The sequence below is a fragment of the Haliotis asinina genome, chromosome 5 (assembly GCF_037392515.1).
Source record: "Haliotis asinina isolate JCU_RB_2024 chromosome 5, JCU_Hal_asi_v2, whole genome shotgun sequence".
In the NCBI taxonomy this organism is placed as follows: Eukaryota; Metazoa; Mollusca; class Gastropoda; order Lepetellida; family Haliotidae; genus Haliotis; species Haliotis asinina.
Window position 1 is genome coordinate 30,460,694 of NC_090284.1, and position 15,927 is coordinate 30,476,620.

General features: G+C 39.4%; 1 protein-coding gene across 2 annotated transcripts in view; it reads left to right on the forward strand.

Moving 5' to 3' along the window:
* The window catches only part of LOC137283530 (cyclin-dependent kinase-like 2), a 566,496-nt gene that overhangs the window by 400,450 nt on the left and 150,119 nt on the right, over window positions 1–15,927 (forward strand). For both annotated transcript variants that reach the window (XM_067815087.1, XM_067815088.1), the window contains one exon: window positions 14,393–14,512. In XM_067815087.1, the coding sequence (XP_067671188.1) occupies window positions 14,393–14,512 (120 nt within the window). The remainder of the gene's footprint in view (window positions 1–14,392; window positions 14,513–15,927) is intronic.

The following is a 15,927-nucleotide window of genomic DNA, read 5'->3' on the forward strand; positions in this document are numbered from 1 at the left end:
CCCTTGTTTGTATTTCCTTTTCCCTTGGTGGATTTACTTGGGCCTGGTTTGTTCTGCTCCTGGTTTGGAACTGTTGTACTAAGCCCTGCTGTGCTCTCCTGTATGCCTGTCTTCTTTTTGGTTCTTGTCCTTGGATTACCAGATTTAGTTTTGGATTTGAGTTCTGTACCTGTAGATGATTCATCATTGGTTGAACTTATTGCATGGGAGTTATTGCTGTCAAGCTGTGGATTGTTGACTTGTCCCTCGTTGTCATCTATGACGTCTGAATCCATATTGTTGTTGTTGTTCAGGTATGGTTCTGGTGGATACTGTGGAGGATCAGCTGGATCGAAATATTGGCATGGACCAGTGGTTTGTGTAATCTGTTGTCAGAACTTCGGCGCAGTTTGTACGTGAAATTTGGACCTACATGAACAATGTAATAACTGCCAAACCACTTTTTGGTTAATTTGTTACAAAGGCCTTTTTCTACTTTTTGACAGTATAGCCAAACTCTTTGACCTGGGGAGTAATCTGGTTCTTTAGCCTTACGATTATATTGTTCAGAACACACCTCCTTTGCTTTAGCTGTGTTTTCTGCTGCAATTGTCCTGAAAAGCATAAGGAAAGGGGATTTTTGAATGGATGAATTTGGAGCCATCCGATAGGCTATCATAATGCCTGGAAGAAACCGAAGCCAATCATTTTGAGTTTTGTTACAATAGGCTCTTAGTGACTGATTGATGTAGGAATTGAGCCTCTCTACACAGCTATTTGTTTGGGGATGGTATGGGCTAGTATGAGTGAATTTGATAGCCAAAAGTTCACAAATAGCTTTGATTAATTTTGACATGAAGTTCTGACCTCTGTCTGAAATTAAAGTCCTTGGAGCGCCATACCTACAAAATATTTCTCTCACGAGAACATCTGCTACCTCTGTAGCTTCTTGGGTTCTAAGGGGAAAGGCTTCACACCATCTTGATGCTGCATCGGTGATGACCAGAATGAACTTGTACTTGTCTGGTGTAGTTGGCAAGGGACCAAGGATGTCAACATGCCATTGGATGCAGACTTCTACAGGTAGTGGACGTAGGGGTGCCTTCTTGCTGTGATGGTGCTTCTTGGTTTGTTGACACACCTCACATGTCTGGACGTATGTTGCGATATCTCTGTACATCTTAGGCCAGAAGTATTTTGGTCTCATGGTGTTGTGCATCCTTTCCTTCCCATGGTGACAACCGCCAAACTCAGAATCGTGGTAGGATCTCAGGACCTGGTTCCTGAGAGTTCTTGGAACTGCCAGCTGTTTAATAAACTTGTCTGCATGACCCTTCTGTCTCCGTGGGACAAATCTGTAGAGTATTCCATCATCAATTTCAAAGGTAGTGGCTTCAAGTAGAATCTTTTGGCGATCTTTTTCATCTTCTGGAAGGACGTCATCTTCTTTGTGGTCAAAAATCTGTGTGAAATGTGGACAGATCCTTTGTAGGTGACGTAAGTTGGGATGAGAATTAATATTTGCCTCGATCATTGTAGCTTGTGTGACATCATCACTGGTGGCATGTAATGCTGCAACAACGTTTGCTGGTACCGTTTGGTAGTCCTCCTCGTCTTCAAAGGTGACAGACCAATGAGATGTCTGTGATTCAGAATCCATGTGATTAATACTTACTATGCTATCATTCTCAGTCTGAGTGGATTGGGTGACCTGTGAGGATAAATGTGGGCTTGCCGACGTTGTGGTATTGCTTCTTTGCCCAAGTGTAGTTGCTGTAAAGACTGTTTTGATTCTGGCAGTTAATATTGTGCTCATATTCCCTGCGTGAAAGTGCATTGGCATTTGCGTTAGCTTTGCCACTGAGATGAACAATATCAAAAGTATAGGTAGACAGTTCTAGTGACCATCGACCTAACCTACCTGTGGCATCCTTGAGGGAATCATCTTTTGTCTCAGGCAGTCTTACCTTGAAATGAATTTCACTCTGAGGGGGGATATAAATTTGGTCTATTGTTTTAGCTAATCCACTAATTTCTTGATCTGGATTGGTAATGAAGTTAATATACTGCCTATCTGAAGTGCTGTTGCCTATTAGCTGCATCGTTGTCATTGAGGAAGTTTTCACCCAGCAGGACTGACTGTGGTAATGAGGGCAGGACATGGAATTCTTGTGAAAATTCCTAATCTTCAATGACAAAATCTAACACAACTGAACCCAACACTTTCTGCAATTCACGGCCAACACCCTGAATGTGTGGAAAGGATGAGTTTCCAAGTATAGGGTTGTTGAAAGCTTTGTTTTAAAAAAGCAGATGAAATACAACAAATGGATGCCCCTGTATCTATTAAACAAGTTGTTGTTTCAGTGCCAAGTGTTACCTGAATTACACTCTTGGCAAGGGGCGTAACTAAGGACACAGTAGGGATTTCACTTCCATAAAAGTTACTTTCCATACCAGACTCCATATTGGCCATGACAACATATAGTATGTACCGTACTATAATAAAGAAAGACAAGAAATCAACAATGTAAACTTGTACTTACAATTTTTTAAGAAGCTAATTACGATTTTATTTACAAGAGATTGAATAACAAGGGTGGCCACAGAGAGTCGGTACAACCCTCTGGGCTGAGGGCTAGAGCTGACCTGTGTATGGAGTCTAAATCCTACTGATGGACAAATGGAGTTGGAGACTATTTAACTACAATTTAAACAATACAAAGATTCTGATTTGCTGACTGATACAAAAATGGGTGTAACCTTCAATAGCCAGTGAAATACAGAATAAACAAATATGGGGTGTGTCCTACCAGAACAACTTCAGTGACCAGACAGGGGGAGTACTTAATCTTTTAATCCTATTCTAAGTGGCATTAATCTCGTTGGCACATTTACTGGATGCTTGATTTGTTACTCTGGGCTATATCTTTAAGGACCCTTAACTGGTGTTTGTATAATGTTATTTTACTATAGGTGATGGCATGTTTACCTCATCAAAGCAATTTATTAACCTGTCTAGACATAACCCTTGACTTAGTGAATGTTTTGTCTTACAGAGGAGGTCTGATTACCTCAGGCTAGGATGTTAACTTCAGAACATCTGTAAGATTGTGTGGTCATAACTGCCAAAATCTTCATTCACCTTCAGTAAGCCATTGCCTCACAAGTCTGCCAGCCATACATCCTTACTGACTATCAAAAATTCATTCACCTTCAGACGGCTCTCGCCTCACTACAAGTACATCCCAACAAGATGCTAGCAAGACAGCTCGAGAGACTGCCGAAGGCTGCTTTTCATTTGGCTTAAACACATGTCCCCTCGCTAATATATAGAAGTCCGACGATACTGGATTTAGTCCTGACAAGGGTCCAGTTTGAAAAAAGTCTCTGTTCTCAAGGAAGAAAGTGAACCATACAATCTCTCAGAAGCATCACAGAAGTTCTCTGGATGCAGTTCTTGAGCGATGTGCAAGGGTGTGTAACATCTGGGTAACCTGATTCACACTGTGTCCTTCAGTTCACTTTCCCAGATTTCCCACAGTTCACATAGGGTTCCTGATTCTAGTGGTGCACTCCAGTCCCTTTTCTCGTTCCAAAGGTCCTGAACAATACACTTTGCTCGTGCAGTGTATGGTGTGGTGTACCCAAGCAGGTCAGGATGCGGTATATGACCCTCGAGCAGTTATATGGTATGGTATTCTACTTGAAGCGAAGTTCATCCAATTCACAGTGCCATACTCGCAAGGCTGACAATCATCAAGGGTCAGTCACAATTCACAATCTGAGGACCTGTCTTCAGGAGGCACTCCTGATACCACATTGGACATATTACTTGCCCATTATCTGAGGTGGAATCCTCCTTCATGTGGCAAGGTACTTTTTCAGTGGACAAGGTCTTTAGCTTCAGTAGATACACTTTGGAGACAATTGTCAACATAACAGGCATTTGTGACAGATTGGTAGACATTTTCATTTCTGACTGTATGATCACTCACATGTTTCCTGAGTGCGTAAGTAGCACAACAAGGGCTACAAGTTGTTCCGAAAGGCAAGACTTCCCACATCCCGGTCTCTGTCTTCTAGATCATACCATATGAATCCCAGGAGAGGCTTGTCCGTGTCAAATATTCTCACTTGGTGGAACATCCCTTTAATATCCCCTGAGATTGCCACCAGGTTCTGCCGAAATCTCAATAATATACCAAGTAGAGATGATCCAAGCAGGGGACCTTGAAGGAGCTCCTTGTTCAGATTCTGTCCATTAGTAAAGGCTTCCTTAATAGGGAATTGTATGCACTGATTACTCCTTGGGGAGATTACAAGGTCAATGAATAAACCATCACATGTAAATGGGTCTCATCTGAATGTGGTCAACAGGTTCTTATCCCTGGTTGTATGAAGTCCTAATTGCCTCACAAGAGAAGCCATAAGCATAGTCCTTTGAGACACACCATCCAGAATGGCATGAGCATCTAGACAAGTGTTATTCGGTCCATGAAACATAACTTCTATAATCTGCATCGTCAAGTATGGTCTTGAGGGCTGATCAATGTAAGCAGGGGGCCGGTCCACCTCTGTACAGAAAACTCTTGGCCATATTTAGAAGAATTTTGTAGATTATCAACAATAATTAATTTCTTAGTAAAGCACTTTGAGCACGTGAGGTTTACGCCAATCTATCCCCTGGAATCCCAGAGTACCTTTCCTAATGGGTACTTCTACAAATACCACAAGGGGAGGTAGCTCCCTCAAATAGCATTTAGGGAGATCAGAAGGAAAAAAAACCCAAAAACATGTTTGCTTGGACTTTAGTTTCAGGTTTCAGGTTTCAGGACAAGTTTCAGGATTGATGATCAAGTTTCATCATTTTGATGATATTCATATTTCTTCTGGTGTATTAATTGTATTTGAATTAACAACTTTTTGTTTCCTAGTTTTACAGTTGCTTTGCTTTTGCCATAGCCATTTGCTAGACAATAGTACCCTTGTTCAGTATGTGACTCCTATAGTGTCAGCAGGAGAAAATGTTTTTGAATTGTTAGATGAGATTAATGCAAGTGCACCAATGTGGATTTGGAGACATATCTCATTATTTTCCTTTATCCGGACTCACACTTATTGCTTATGTCTCGGTCCAAAGTGATAGCAGGCAACGGTAAGAGACAGCCTGCAAAACCTGAGTTAGCCTTGTTATTATCTTCTGGGAATGCGATAAATCCCTCACTAAATAATTTACATTCACCACTGGAGTTCCTCACAGAGGATTCCCCAGTTTCTGCCTCTCATAGTGTAGTAGTATTGAAGACATCTACCACTGACTATGCAACCGGCAGCACAAGAGCAGTCTACAGTGACAACATTCAGGCACCCCTATAACATCCTTCCACCTATGTTGGACCTTCTTAGACGTCAGGGTTCACAAACCCTAATACTCTTTCTCACTCAGAGTTTGTGAATGCTCTTCCATCAATGAACAACCACACCTTTGCGAACCCACCAATTATATCATCTACTAGGATGTTTCCAGCTTCCTTCCTGAATGTCCTTGGATATCCAGTATATCCTCTCGTGAACCCATCAACATCCTTCTTGAACCAACCCAACCTAGCAAACATGTCATCAGTTCTGACTACTCGGCAAATTGCTCTCCTATATTTAGCTGTTCACTGAGGGTTCAGCTACCATAAGATACAGAGGATATTACTATAATGCTTGGTTTTCTAAATGATGGAATGATGTTAAGCCGATGTGCCCCCCCCCCCCCCCCCCCATCTATTGCAGTACCATATTGTTGTGGCCATCACATAGTGGGTAAACATTGGAAATGACTTTCTTGTGTGACAATAGTTGACATTATAAATAGGGGCCAATCCAAATGCCTAGGTACTGTGGCTCTTATGCCTTCACTAACACATCACACAGACACTGGTAACTCTTTAGAGCTAGTCATGTGCAAGGGTAGCTTAACAACATAGCTGACTCTTTTCAGTGTTCCCAACTGGCATACCTCTAGTCTACCCCTTAAGCTACATCGTGAAGACTTTCTTGACTAGCATCAGATTCAGCTATCTACAGGCCTGCCAAGTAAGCAGCCTGTTCAACGAGGCACACCTAGGATACCTGAACAAGCTAAAGGCCTTGTTGCATGAATATCAAAGGTTGACTTTCTGTTACCTACTGTATTCTACTGTATTCTTTGTGACATTGTTAGGAAGCTAATATCTGATGTGCTTAATCCTTTTACCGACCTGAGGCCCGTTTCACAAAACTGTCGTAAGCCTGAGATCTCATAAGTTTTCTCGCAGCCATTGTACAGTATTTTCCTGTAACACGGGAGCTAGGATGCTACGAGATAAGTTACGAGATCTTAAGCTTACGATAGGTTTGTGAAACGGGCCTCTGGTAGTAGAATGAACATCTGTTGTGGCTTTTTTTAGAATTTCTCAGGTGCAGAGAAATTACTTGTGGCATTACATTAAACCCAGCTTATAACCAGTGTTTGCAAGACAGATCCCTCTCAGCAAGTTACTTCTGTGTCTTTGTTACTGTACTATAACCAGGACATTTAGAGTTAGAAAGTTTATAAGACATTGATAAATATATAAGGAGAAATTGAAGTTAAGTTAGGAAGGGTCAATGCATTAACCAAGTAACCAAATTTTATGGATTCACTTTTCCCGGGGGAAATGGCGATTTCTCTGAAGTAACATAAAACTAAGACTTTGTGATCATACATGATTAGGCAAATGGACATTCGGATACTAATGGTCAGTGTGTCAATAAAAGGGACACGCAGAGGATCGGAAATAATTTGTTTAAGTATCTTCTGGCGCCGACCAGTCTGAAATATTATTTGATATTTTGTCAGGTATGTCAATGTTTGGCTGATGAATGGCTAAAAGTTGATTAACGAAGATGTTTTACACTGGAAGAATTTGATGGTACTGATAAAGTCTTGAAAAGGGACTAATGAAAGTAACTAATTATTAAGATTGGGTATGAGTCATTTTTGTATGACGTAGGACATTATTTCGGGGGGAGGAGCCTAAATTGTCATGACTTCTATTTTGTTAGTTGTCCGGTGAGTGGTGCGCAATTCTGGGCCCCACCGTTGACTTGAGAGGTTCTCTCTGTATATTGAGAGAATGGCTCAGATGAACTTATAGTATCAGAAGTTGTGCAAGAAACCAACAAGTTCTTCCAGGACGTTGTAAACTAATGTTGTGCTTAGACCAGAAACTATGAAATATTTGAGGACCTTTGTTTGTGAAAAACGATACCAAAAAATAAAAGGACTTGAACGCCAAACTGGACTTATCCTTGAGTATACCATCTGACTACATCATCCCCAGACAAAGAGTGGAGGAAATACAGATTGCCTTGGGAGAAGGGTAAAACACCCGACACCCTCAGGTAACAGTACACTGCCTCATCAAATCAGGAAGCACATCATCTCGTGGCTTTACATAGGCCTGTTTCCACCAGACAACTGTGTGGAATGTTACGTAGAGATTCCTTATTTGTTAGTGCTCCCAAGAGTCCACATAGCCGATAGGTATTCCTATGTCACGTGTGTTGTGCTCTGACTAACTGATCTGAATCCTTCATTATACAGAGGTAGAGCAAGCTTTGTGTATTCTTAAACATTGCCATTTTTACCTCACGTGTAATGCATTACAAACACCAGTGCCTGCCACTTTGCTATAGTTGCTCAGCTGGCATCCTACTACCATTATGTTGGGCAGTTACCCCTCAGCTTCATTTGTCATGTGTAAATATTAGTCCAACGTAGCTTTTGCATATGTATCTTTAGTACTTAACAGTACCGGAAATACGCCAATATATATATATACTCTGGGTTTTTGCTCCATCTTGCCTTTGCTTTATGCTCCCACCCTCCTGCCCCTGCTTCTCCTTTAGTCATGAGTACTACTTGCATGCAAGTGAGCTTACACCAGCTGCTATATATTAATACACACCTGCTACAGCTGCCATATGGGTAATTATATTTACATACAAGTGAGCTTACACCAGCTGCTATACAGTAGTATACACCTGCTCCAGCTGCCATATGGGCAATTATATTTATGCACTGACTCCATCCTAGCTGTCATACAGGCAAACATACCTATGTGCCGATCTCCACCAGCTCACCAGCTACCATACAAGTAAACATAACTACCCTATACTGGGAGATTTTCAAGTTACTAAAATTTTGAGGTTTATGACCCCCAGAGCTTTCAAGGTTTAGGGACCTTAAGTATATAAATATTTTAGACAAACTTAATTTCGAGGTTATAAGGTATTCTTTACATTTATTTAGGTTTGTAGTATCACTTACATACTAGTCAAACCATTTTGATGCAGATTTCCAGGGTCAGCTGAACTATAAGACTGGCTTATCTTCTGTCATATATGGTACATGTCTTTACTTTTTTCTGAACATCACCGTCAACTTCCAGAACTCTAGACAACTCACAACCAAGCCATCCCTTTTTATCTTCATTTTCAAGGTATTGTCATGTAGTGCACCTATTTTTAACTGTGGCCAGGCACCCGTGAACGGCCACCTCCTCCTGGTGGGTGCTGGGTAACGCTGAGAGCCGTTCACCCCCGTTGTGGACCCGGGGGGATATTTGGTCCACCAACCCGTTTGCCATGGGTTGCAGGGAGAAAGGGATCCTGGTGGTTGAGGGCAGTAGGGGACTGTAACCGTGTTCCTGTTGCTCAATACACCATTTTGGCCCTGACTTTGCCTAGATGGGAGGTTGAATGGGCCCGGTTCAACCAATCGGCCGGTCATGCCAAGCCCTCTGCATGGAATATATATATATGTATATGTCATTGCACAAATCATATTTGATAATTTTGGTCTTGGCCTATTTGTTCATCGAGATTTTCTGATTTTGAAATGCATTTTTGAAGTTCTGAACTTTGCCTAAAGTCTTATGCCCAGAAGGCGGTGGCTCATGGGCCAATATGGTGGATTAATTATTGATAATTCTTCTACTGGAGTATATCATCTGGGTATCCTTGGTGCTGCATGCTGGATGCCCGCTTGCTTTAGCATTGTCCTTGTGATACTCCGTGGTGGGTGGGGAGCTTGGATGATGAACCGTATCACACTAACCATGGCTTATGAAATCCCAACAAAAAACCCAAAACGTCGACTTGATATTGACTCTGTGGATACTCACCACAGACCGCATCGATTGAGTATTGGCCGGGTTTTGTTGTGATTGAGACAAGACACCGTTAAAGCTGAACCCCATTGCTGTATCCAAGGGTATTCATGGTATTGCTGGGGATGTTAAAAACATTAGAAGCTTACGTTTGGGTGCGCTGCTAGTTGACTGCTGAAAAAGGCAACAATCAACCAACCTGATGAACATGAAGTCTTTTGTGGGCATTCCGGTCACGGTCTCTGCTCACAAAACTTTGAACACGAGTAAAGGTATCATTAGAGATCGGGATCAATTGTTTGATGATGTGTCGGGCCTTGATATAATATCAGAAATGAAGGATCAAGGTGTGCTCTATGTCAAGTGCTTTTCAACTTGGAAAAACAATGAAACCATCAAAACCAATACATATCTGTTTACTTTTTCCTCTCCAAATGCACCCAAATCAGTGAAGGCAGACACCTGTAACACTGAAGTTGATACCTACATCCCCAACCCGCTCAGGTGTTTTAAATGCCAGAAATATGGACACGGTGTGACTACTTGCACATTGTCTGTTGTGTTTGCTCACAGAAAACACACACAACCGAAGATTGTGACAGTGATTTTAAGAACTGCACCTATTGCTCAGGCGACCATTCCTCATTTTCTAAACAAATGGAAAGAGCACATGGAGATAAACAGAATAAAGTTTACCCAAAATATCTCTTTTCTGAGGCAAAATAAATGCTAAAGAGGTATGATCTTTCAGAAAGTTATGCTACAGTAGCAAAGACATCATCTGAGTATAGCTCTAAAATAACAAAATCATCCAAACTAAGTTGATGGGTAAATTGCGATTCTCCGGAGCTTTTGTACCCTGCTATATCATCTCAGACTGAGGAATCACTTCCTTTCTTCTTCTGATCACAAATCATCATCATCTCAGTCACACTCAAAGTCTCAATCGACAGCTGAAAGTCAACAAACTGTTAAAAGTAAAACTAAGCCAAAGTCTGATGCTTCAAAACAACAAAGTGGCAGAGCTCCTAAAGGGTCACAAAATAAAATTCAATTGTTCAATAAATATGGGTCTCTTGAAGACATGGATGTTTCTGAAAACGTCAATTCTAGGGCGCATAGCTTGTCGCCCTACAAAAGAGTATGGGGTAGATCAACAATAAATCCCCCAAAAGATAGTGTATTCCAATAATATTGTACAGTGGAACTGCAGAGGATAGAGGACTAATTTACATGAATTACAGCTATTAGTCCAAGATTTTACACCTTCAGTGATATGTCTCCAAGAGACATATTTAAAACAAACATACATTTGACCTTCGTCATTTTAATGCATATCATTGTTTTTACTCTCCGGGTGATAGGGCCACAAAACATTATTCATAGCCCTGTTTCACTTATTACTAATATGCAGGCTGTTGCAGTGAGAATTACTTTACATGTAGCGTTGACACTGTGCTCTCTCTATATATCGGTGTTTCCGACGTTTGCCAAAACTGATCTTCAAGCTCTATATGACCAACTCCTGCAGCCCTGTATTACAATGGGAGATTTAAATGGGCACAACCCACTCTGGGGTAGTGTAACTACAAATGCTAAAGGTAATTTGTTCAAGGACTTTTGTTCTGACAATGATTTATGTATTTATAATGATGGTTCGAACACATATTTACACCTTGGTACAGGGACCTATTCTGCTCTCGACTTGTCACTCACAAATTCATAACTACTAAATGAATTCGAATGGTCAGTCGACGATGACCTCTGTGGAAGTGATCATTTTTCCTACTATACTAAAATCTGTAACTCCATCTGATGTTCCTCCATCATCAAGGCGGAATTTTGAAAAGGCTAACTGGGCTTTATATGAAACATTGTGTGCTGCAAAACTTAAACCTGAACATTTTATTGATATTCCTGATGCTATTAATGCTTTTCAGATGAATTGAATTCCATAGCTGATGAGAGTATACCAAATTCCTCTGTAGTTCCACATAATCGAAAACCATGGTTCAACGATGACTGCAAACAAGCTAGGAAGGCAAGGAAAAAAGCAGAACATTATTTCCATCGCCATCCTATGGTGCATAATTTAAATAAATTTAAAATTTTAAATGCTAAAGCGAAGCGTACTTTTAAAGACAACAAACGGAAATCGTGGCAAAATTATGTATCTAAATAAATTCTTGGACACCCATGCCCAAGGTATGGAACATGGTCCAGAAAATCAAATGTAAAGGTACTAAATCTAGTGTCCATCATCTGAAACATGGAGATCAATTGCTTACTGATAAATCAGATAAACTGGGTGAAACTCTCGCTAAACACTCTTCCTCTTCAAATTATGTCCCTAAATTCCAGCAGTATCAAAGACAACATGAAAAAAGAACTATTAATTTCAACTCAGAAAATGGGGAAGATTATAATGAATTATTTTCTATTCATGAACTCTATAATGCTTTTGATCAAGCTCATGACACTGTAACAGGAGCTGATGACATACATTATCAACTCCTGAAGCACTTACCAGAGACCTGGTTAGAGACGCTCTTAGGTATTTTTGATGATATTTGGACCTCGGGTAAATTCTCGTCTTCATGACATGGTGCTATAGTAGTACCAATACCCAAACCTGGACATGACCATATGGATCCATTCATTAACTAGCTGTGTTTGCAAAACCATTGAACACATGATAAATAATCGACTTGTTTGGTCCATGTACATGGAAACAAATAGCCTTGTGGTTTCAGTAAAAACAGCAGTATCACCTAGTGCGACTGGAATCATTTGTGAAAAATGCACTAATTAATAAACAACACGCTGTATCTATCTTTTTTTTATCTCAAATCATATGACACAACCTGGAAATATGGCATTTTAAGAGATTTACATGACTTCGGCTTGCGAGGTTGAATTCATAGCCAACTTTTTAAATAACAGACAATTTCAAGTCTGCGTGGGTTCTACCCTATCTGATCATTACAATCAGGATCAAGGTGTTTCACAAGGCAGTATTTTGTCTGTCACACTTTTTTGTACAAAGATAAACAGTTTATCAAAAGTTTTAAACGATTCAATGGCACGCCAATTAAAATTGTGAAGGAAGCTAAGTTCTTGGGTCTAATCTTTGATTTACCCTTAACATTTTTACTGCATATTAAATCCCTTAAAACTAAATGCCTGAAAGCACTTGACTTGTTGAAAGTGGTTTCAAATTCTAAATGGGGACGTTATCAAGCTAACCTTCTCAAGCTAACCTTCTCCATCTATATCGATCACTCGTGCATTCTAAACTTGATTATGGCTCCATCGTCTATGGTGGAGCCTGCAAGAGCAACTTAAAAATAAAATTATTAGTTTCTGTCCATCATCAAGGTCTAAGACTTTTTCTTGGCTCCTTTCGAACTTCACCTGTTGATAGCCCTGTATGTCGAGGCTGATGAACCATCTTTTGAGCAGTGACATATAAAATTTTCTTTACAGTATGTAACAAAACTATATTCCAATGAGTCCAACCCTGTATATAACCGTGTTTTCAATCCTCTGTATGAGGATTTATACAGTAAGAAATCTTCTCTTGTTCCACCTCTTGGTTTAAGAATAAAACCACTTATTTTTGCTGCCAGCAATGAGTTAGATAATATAGCCCCTTCTTGTTTTCTTTCTTCTCCTCCTTGGCATTTAGTTAGGCCCAAAGTGGACCTAGCACTGACCACATTTAAAAAGTCAGAAACTAATGAATTACAATATAAACAAGACTATAATCAATTTAAACATAAATACAGCAATTATAAATCCTTATTTACAGATGGGTCCATGGACGGTGGCGCAGTGGCTTGTGCCACTGTCATTGGATCCAGAACAATATCTTCTAGATTACCAGATAACAGCTCTATTTTCACAGGTGAAGCTAATGCCATATTAACATCTCTTAAATATATTCAAAGACACCCTAAACATAAACAGTATATAATCTTTTCAGACTCTCTTTCTTGCCTTCAGGCGATAAAAAATATTTCATGTAAACATCCACTTTTAATTTAAATTATTGAATTGTATAATGGTCTTGCTACTGGCCAATACGACATCGTCTTCTGTTGGTTACTCGGGCATGTAGGCATTTCTGGTAACACAATGGCTGATCTTGCTGCCAAGGCAGCACTCAACAAATCTGTGACAACACTTCCTATTCCATACTCCCTTTACAAAGCTAGCATTAGAACTTGCATCTGTGATCTGATCGTATTGGCCATACAAGATACACTCATGTATACCTGTTAAAAGTTGAGGATCCTCCGTTTTGTATCCGTTGTGATGAGAGAGTCATGGTGAAGCATATCCTGCTTGACTGTGTTGAATTCTCCATCAAAAGGGATAAGTATTTTACAGTTAAAACAATTAAGGATCTTTTTACTAGCGTTAGTTCTCATTTAATTATTGTTTTTTTTTAAAGAAATTGATTTTTTGGTTGAATTTTGAGTAATATGTTGTGTAACTAGATGCATTTTAATGATTAGTAGTTTGGATTAGTAACTTGACTTGTTGGTGCCTGTACCCTCAAAGGGGGTTGAAGTATTGTAATATTATTGAGAGGGTACATAAGTCCAAAAACTTACGGGCCTGTGTGAACTTACCAGGCTTTTTAAATGTATAATTCTTCTTGTTTTAATTTCGGCTAACTTTTCCTACAATCACCAGCAGCTGAAGGGATGGTGTAAATCCAACTGGGGTCCATGTAGGTAGCAAAGGTACTTAAGTCCCCATGGTCCCTAGTATGGTGATCTACCATCTGTTGTTGGCGATCTATAGCCTGTTTTTTTATATTGTATTGTCTAAGTAGTGATATTAGTTTTAAATTTCCATGCTAGTTTTAATTCGAATTGTGATATTCTAGTTGTTTTACTGTCCTTCGCTGACAGGTTTTATGATGTACATATGGTATTTTTCATTGTTGAATGTTCTCGTCACGATATGGATGAAATATTGCGGATGTGACGTTAAATGTTAACTCACTCTCTCACTCATTAACTGTGGCCATGTGTGCAAGTGAGACTACTGTGCTTGCAAGTGCTTTGCAAAATCACAAAATACTTCATAAACATTTACTGAAATTATATTTCCTACATGTGTATATTCACATTAACTATTGTATTTACTTGCTGCAGATGTGTTGCCAAAAGGATTCAGTACAAATATGACAAATATTGTTTTGTTTTCATTTTCAGATAAAAGTGTTGAAAACAGTGTTGAATTCAAAGTGATATTTAACAAGCAGAAATATGATGTGAATTTTCCACTGGAAAGTACAGTATCCCAGCTCAAAGCTCATGTGCAGTCTCTAACAGGTGAGGGTATAATTTGATTGATTGTTTTTGATTAGGAGCAAACACGCCTTTGATGTTGTGGTAGACAATGTAAAACCTTCGCGAAGGGGGAAGAAAATCCGGAGGGGCAGAGTCCTGAGGGATTTCCCAACACAGATGGTTTTACATTGTCTACCAAAACCAATGAGAAGTGTTTTCTCTAACAGTGATGGATAATATCAATGTAGTGATTGTTTGATGAAGCTACACAACAGTAACTGAAGCGCAAGTAAAATTATTTTAATAACAGTAACTATAAATAGATAATTCAACACTACTAACTTGTTGGCCTGGTGGCCGTGTTTTAGAGTGTCTGCCTAAAAATCTGACAGTTGCAGTTCCAATTTTGCTTTGGGAAACGTTTACACTTTGAACTTAATCTTGAACGATATTCTTCAATTGATTTCAAACACTCATATTTCATTTGAATGTTGATGTTCATATAGAGTTAGGAAAAGATAACTATAAAAAGTAAAACCTGGGAAGAGGTCTTACTTACAAAACAAAACCTCAAATGCTGTTTGGGAAAATCAAGAGATGACCTAATATATAGAGTGAGGAGCAAACCTCAGCTTTATATATACAGCCAACACCCAGGTGACAATACAGATTATGAAATTTGGTGGAAAAATGATGTTCGGTGTGAACTTCACAATGACAAAAAATGTTGGAACAGAAGTATGGGTCATGAATTATCATATGTGATTTTATGACATTGTGGCTTGGCTTAACAATTCTTCAGTTTAGTTCGATTAGGTGTTAGTTAACTCACTTATTATCTAACGAAATGTCTGAAGTGTAAGAATCAATTGAAGTTTTTGTGCATGTGTTCATGGATGTACCTGGACATAGAAATTTAGTGATCATGCAGTAGATGTAGGTGATGTGGAAGCAACAGCCCAAGTTGTTTGATTTCAATCAGGCTAAAAGCTCTGATGAAGGAAGTTCAATTAATGCTGGACAGTGTCGTTACATGTAGCAAACTCTGCCGTAATAACCAGAGTCTGTAGTTAGATTGTATTTACAGATGCTTTTCAGGCATGAAATAAATGAATGAAGCTTCTATAACTAACTCTTACAGAACAGCAAAAATCAGTGATTTCACTGACAGAATTGGTCAAGCAAAGCATATCAATTTCAGCCATATCAAGGAGCCTGGTTCACATGAATGTGTTATTTTTAGGTATAATGATGTTATACTGATATGAGTTTATGGGTTCAGTATCTGTTGAAATGTTTAGAATATCAGTAGATTAATACTCAGTTATTGTTGAGTTATACATTACAGTAGGTGGAGTGTCCTGTGAAAAGCAACATCATACAAAATATTTATATCTTTTGATTGATTAAAATCATACAAAGTGACAAACTGAAGGTCGGTAACAGGTTATTATCAA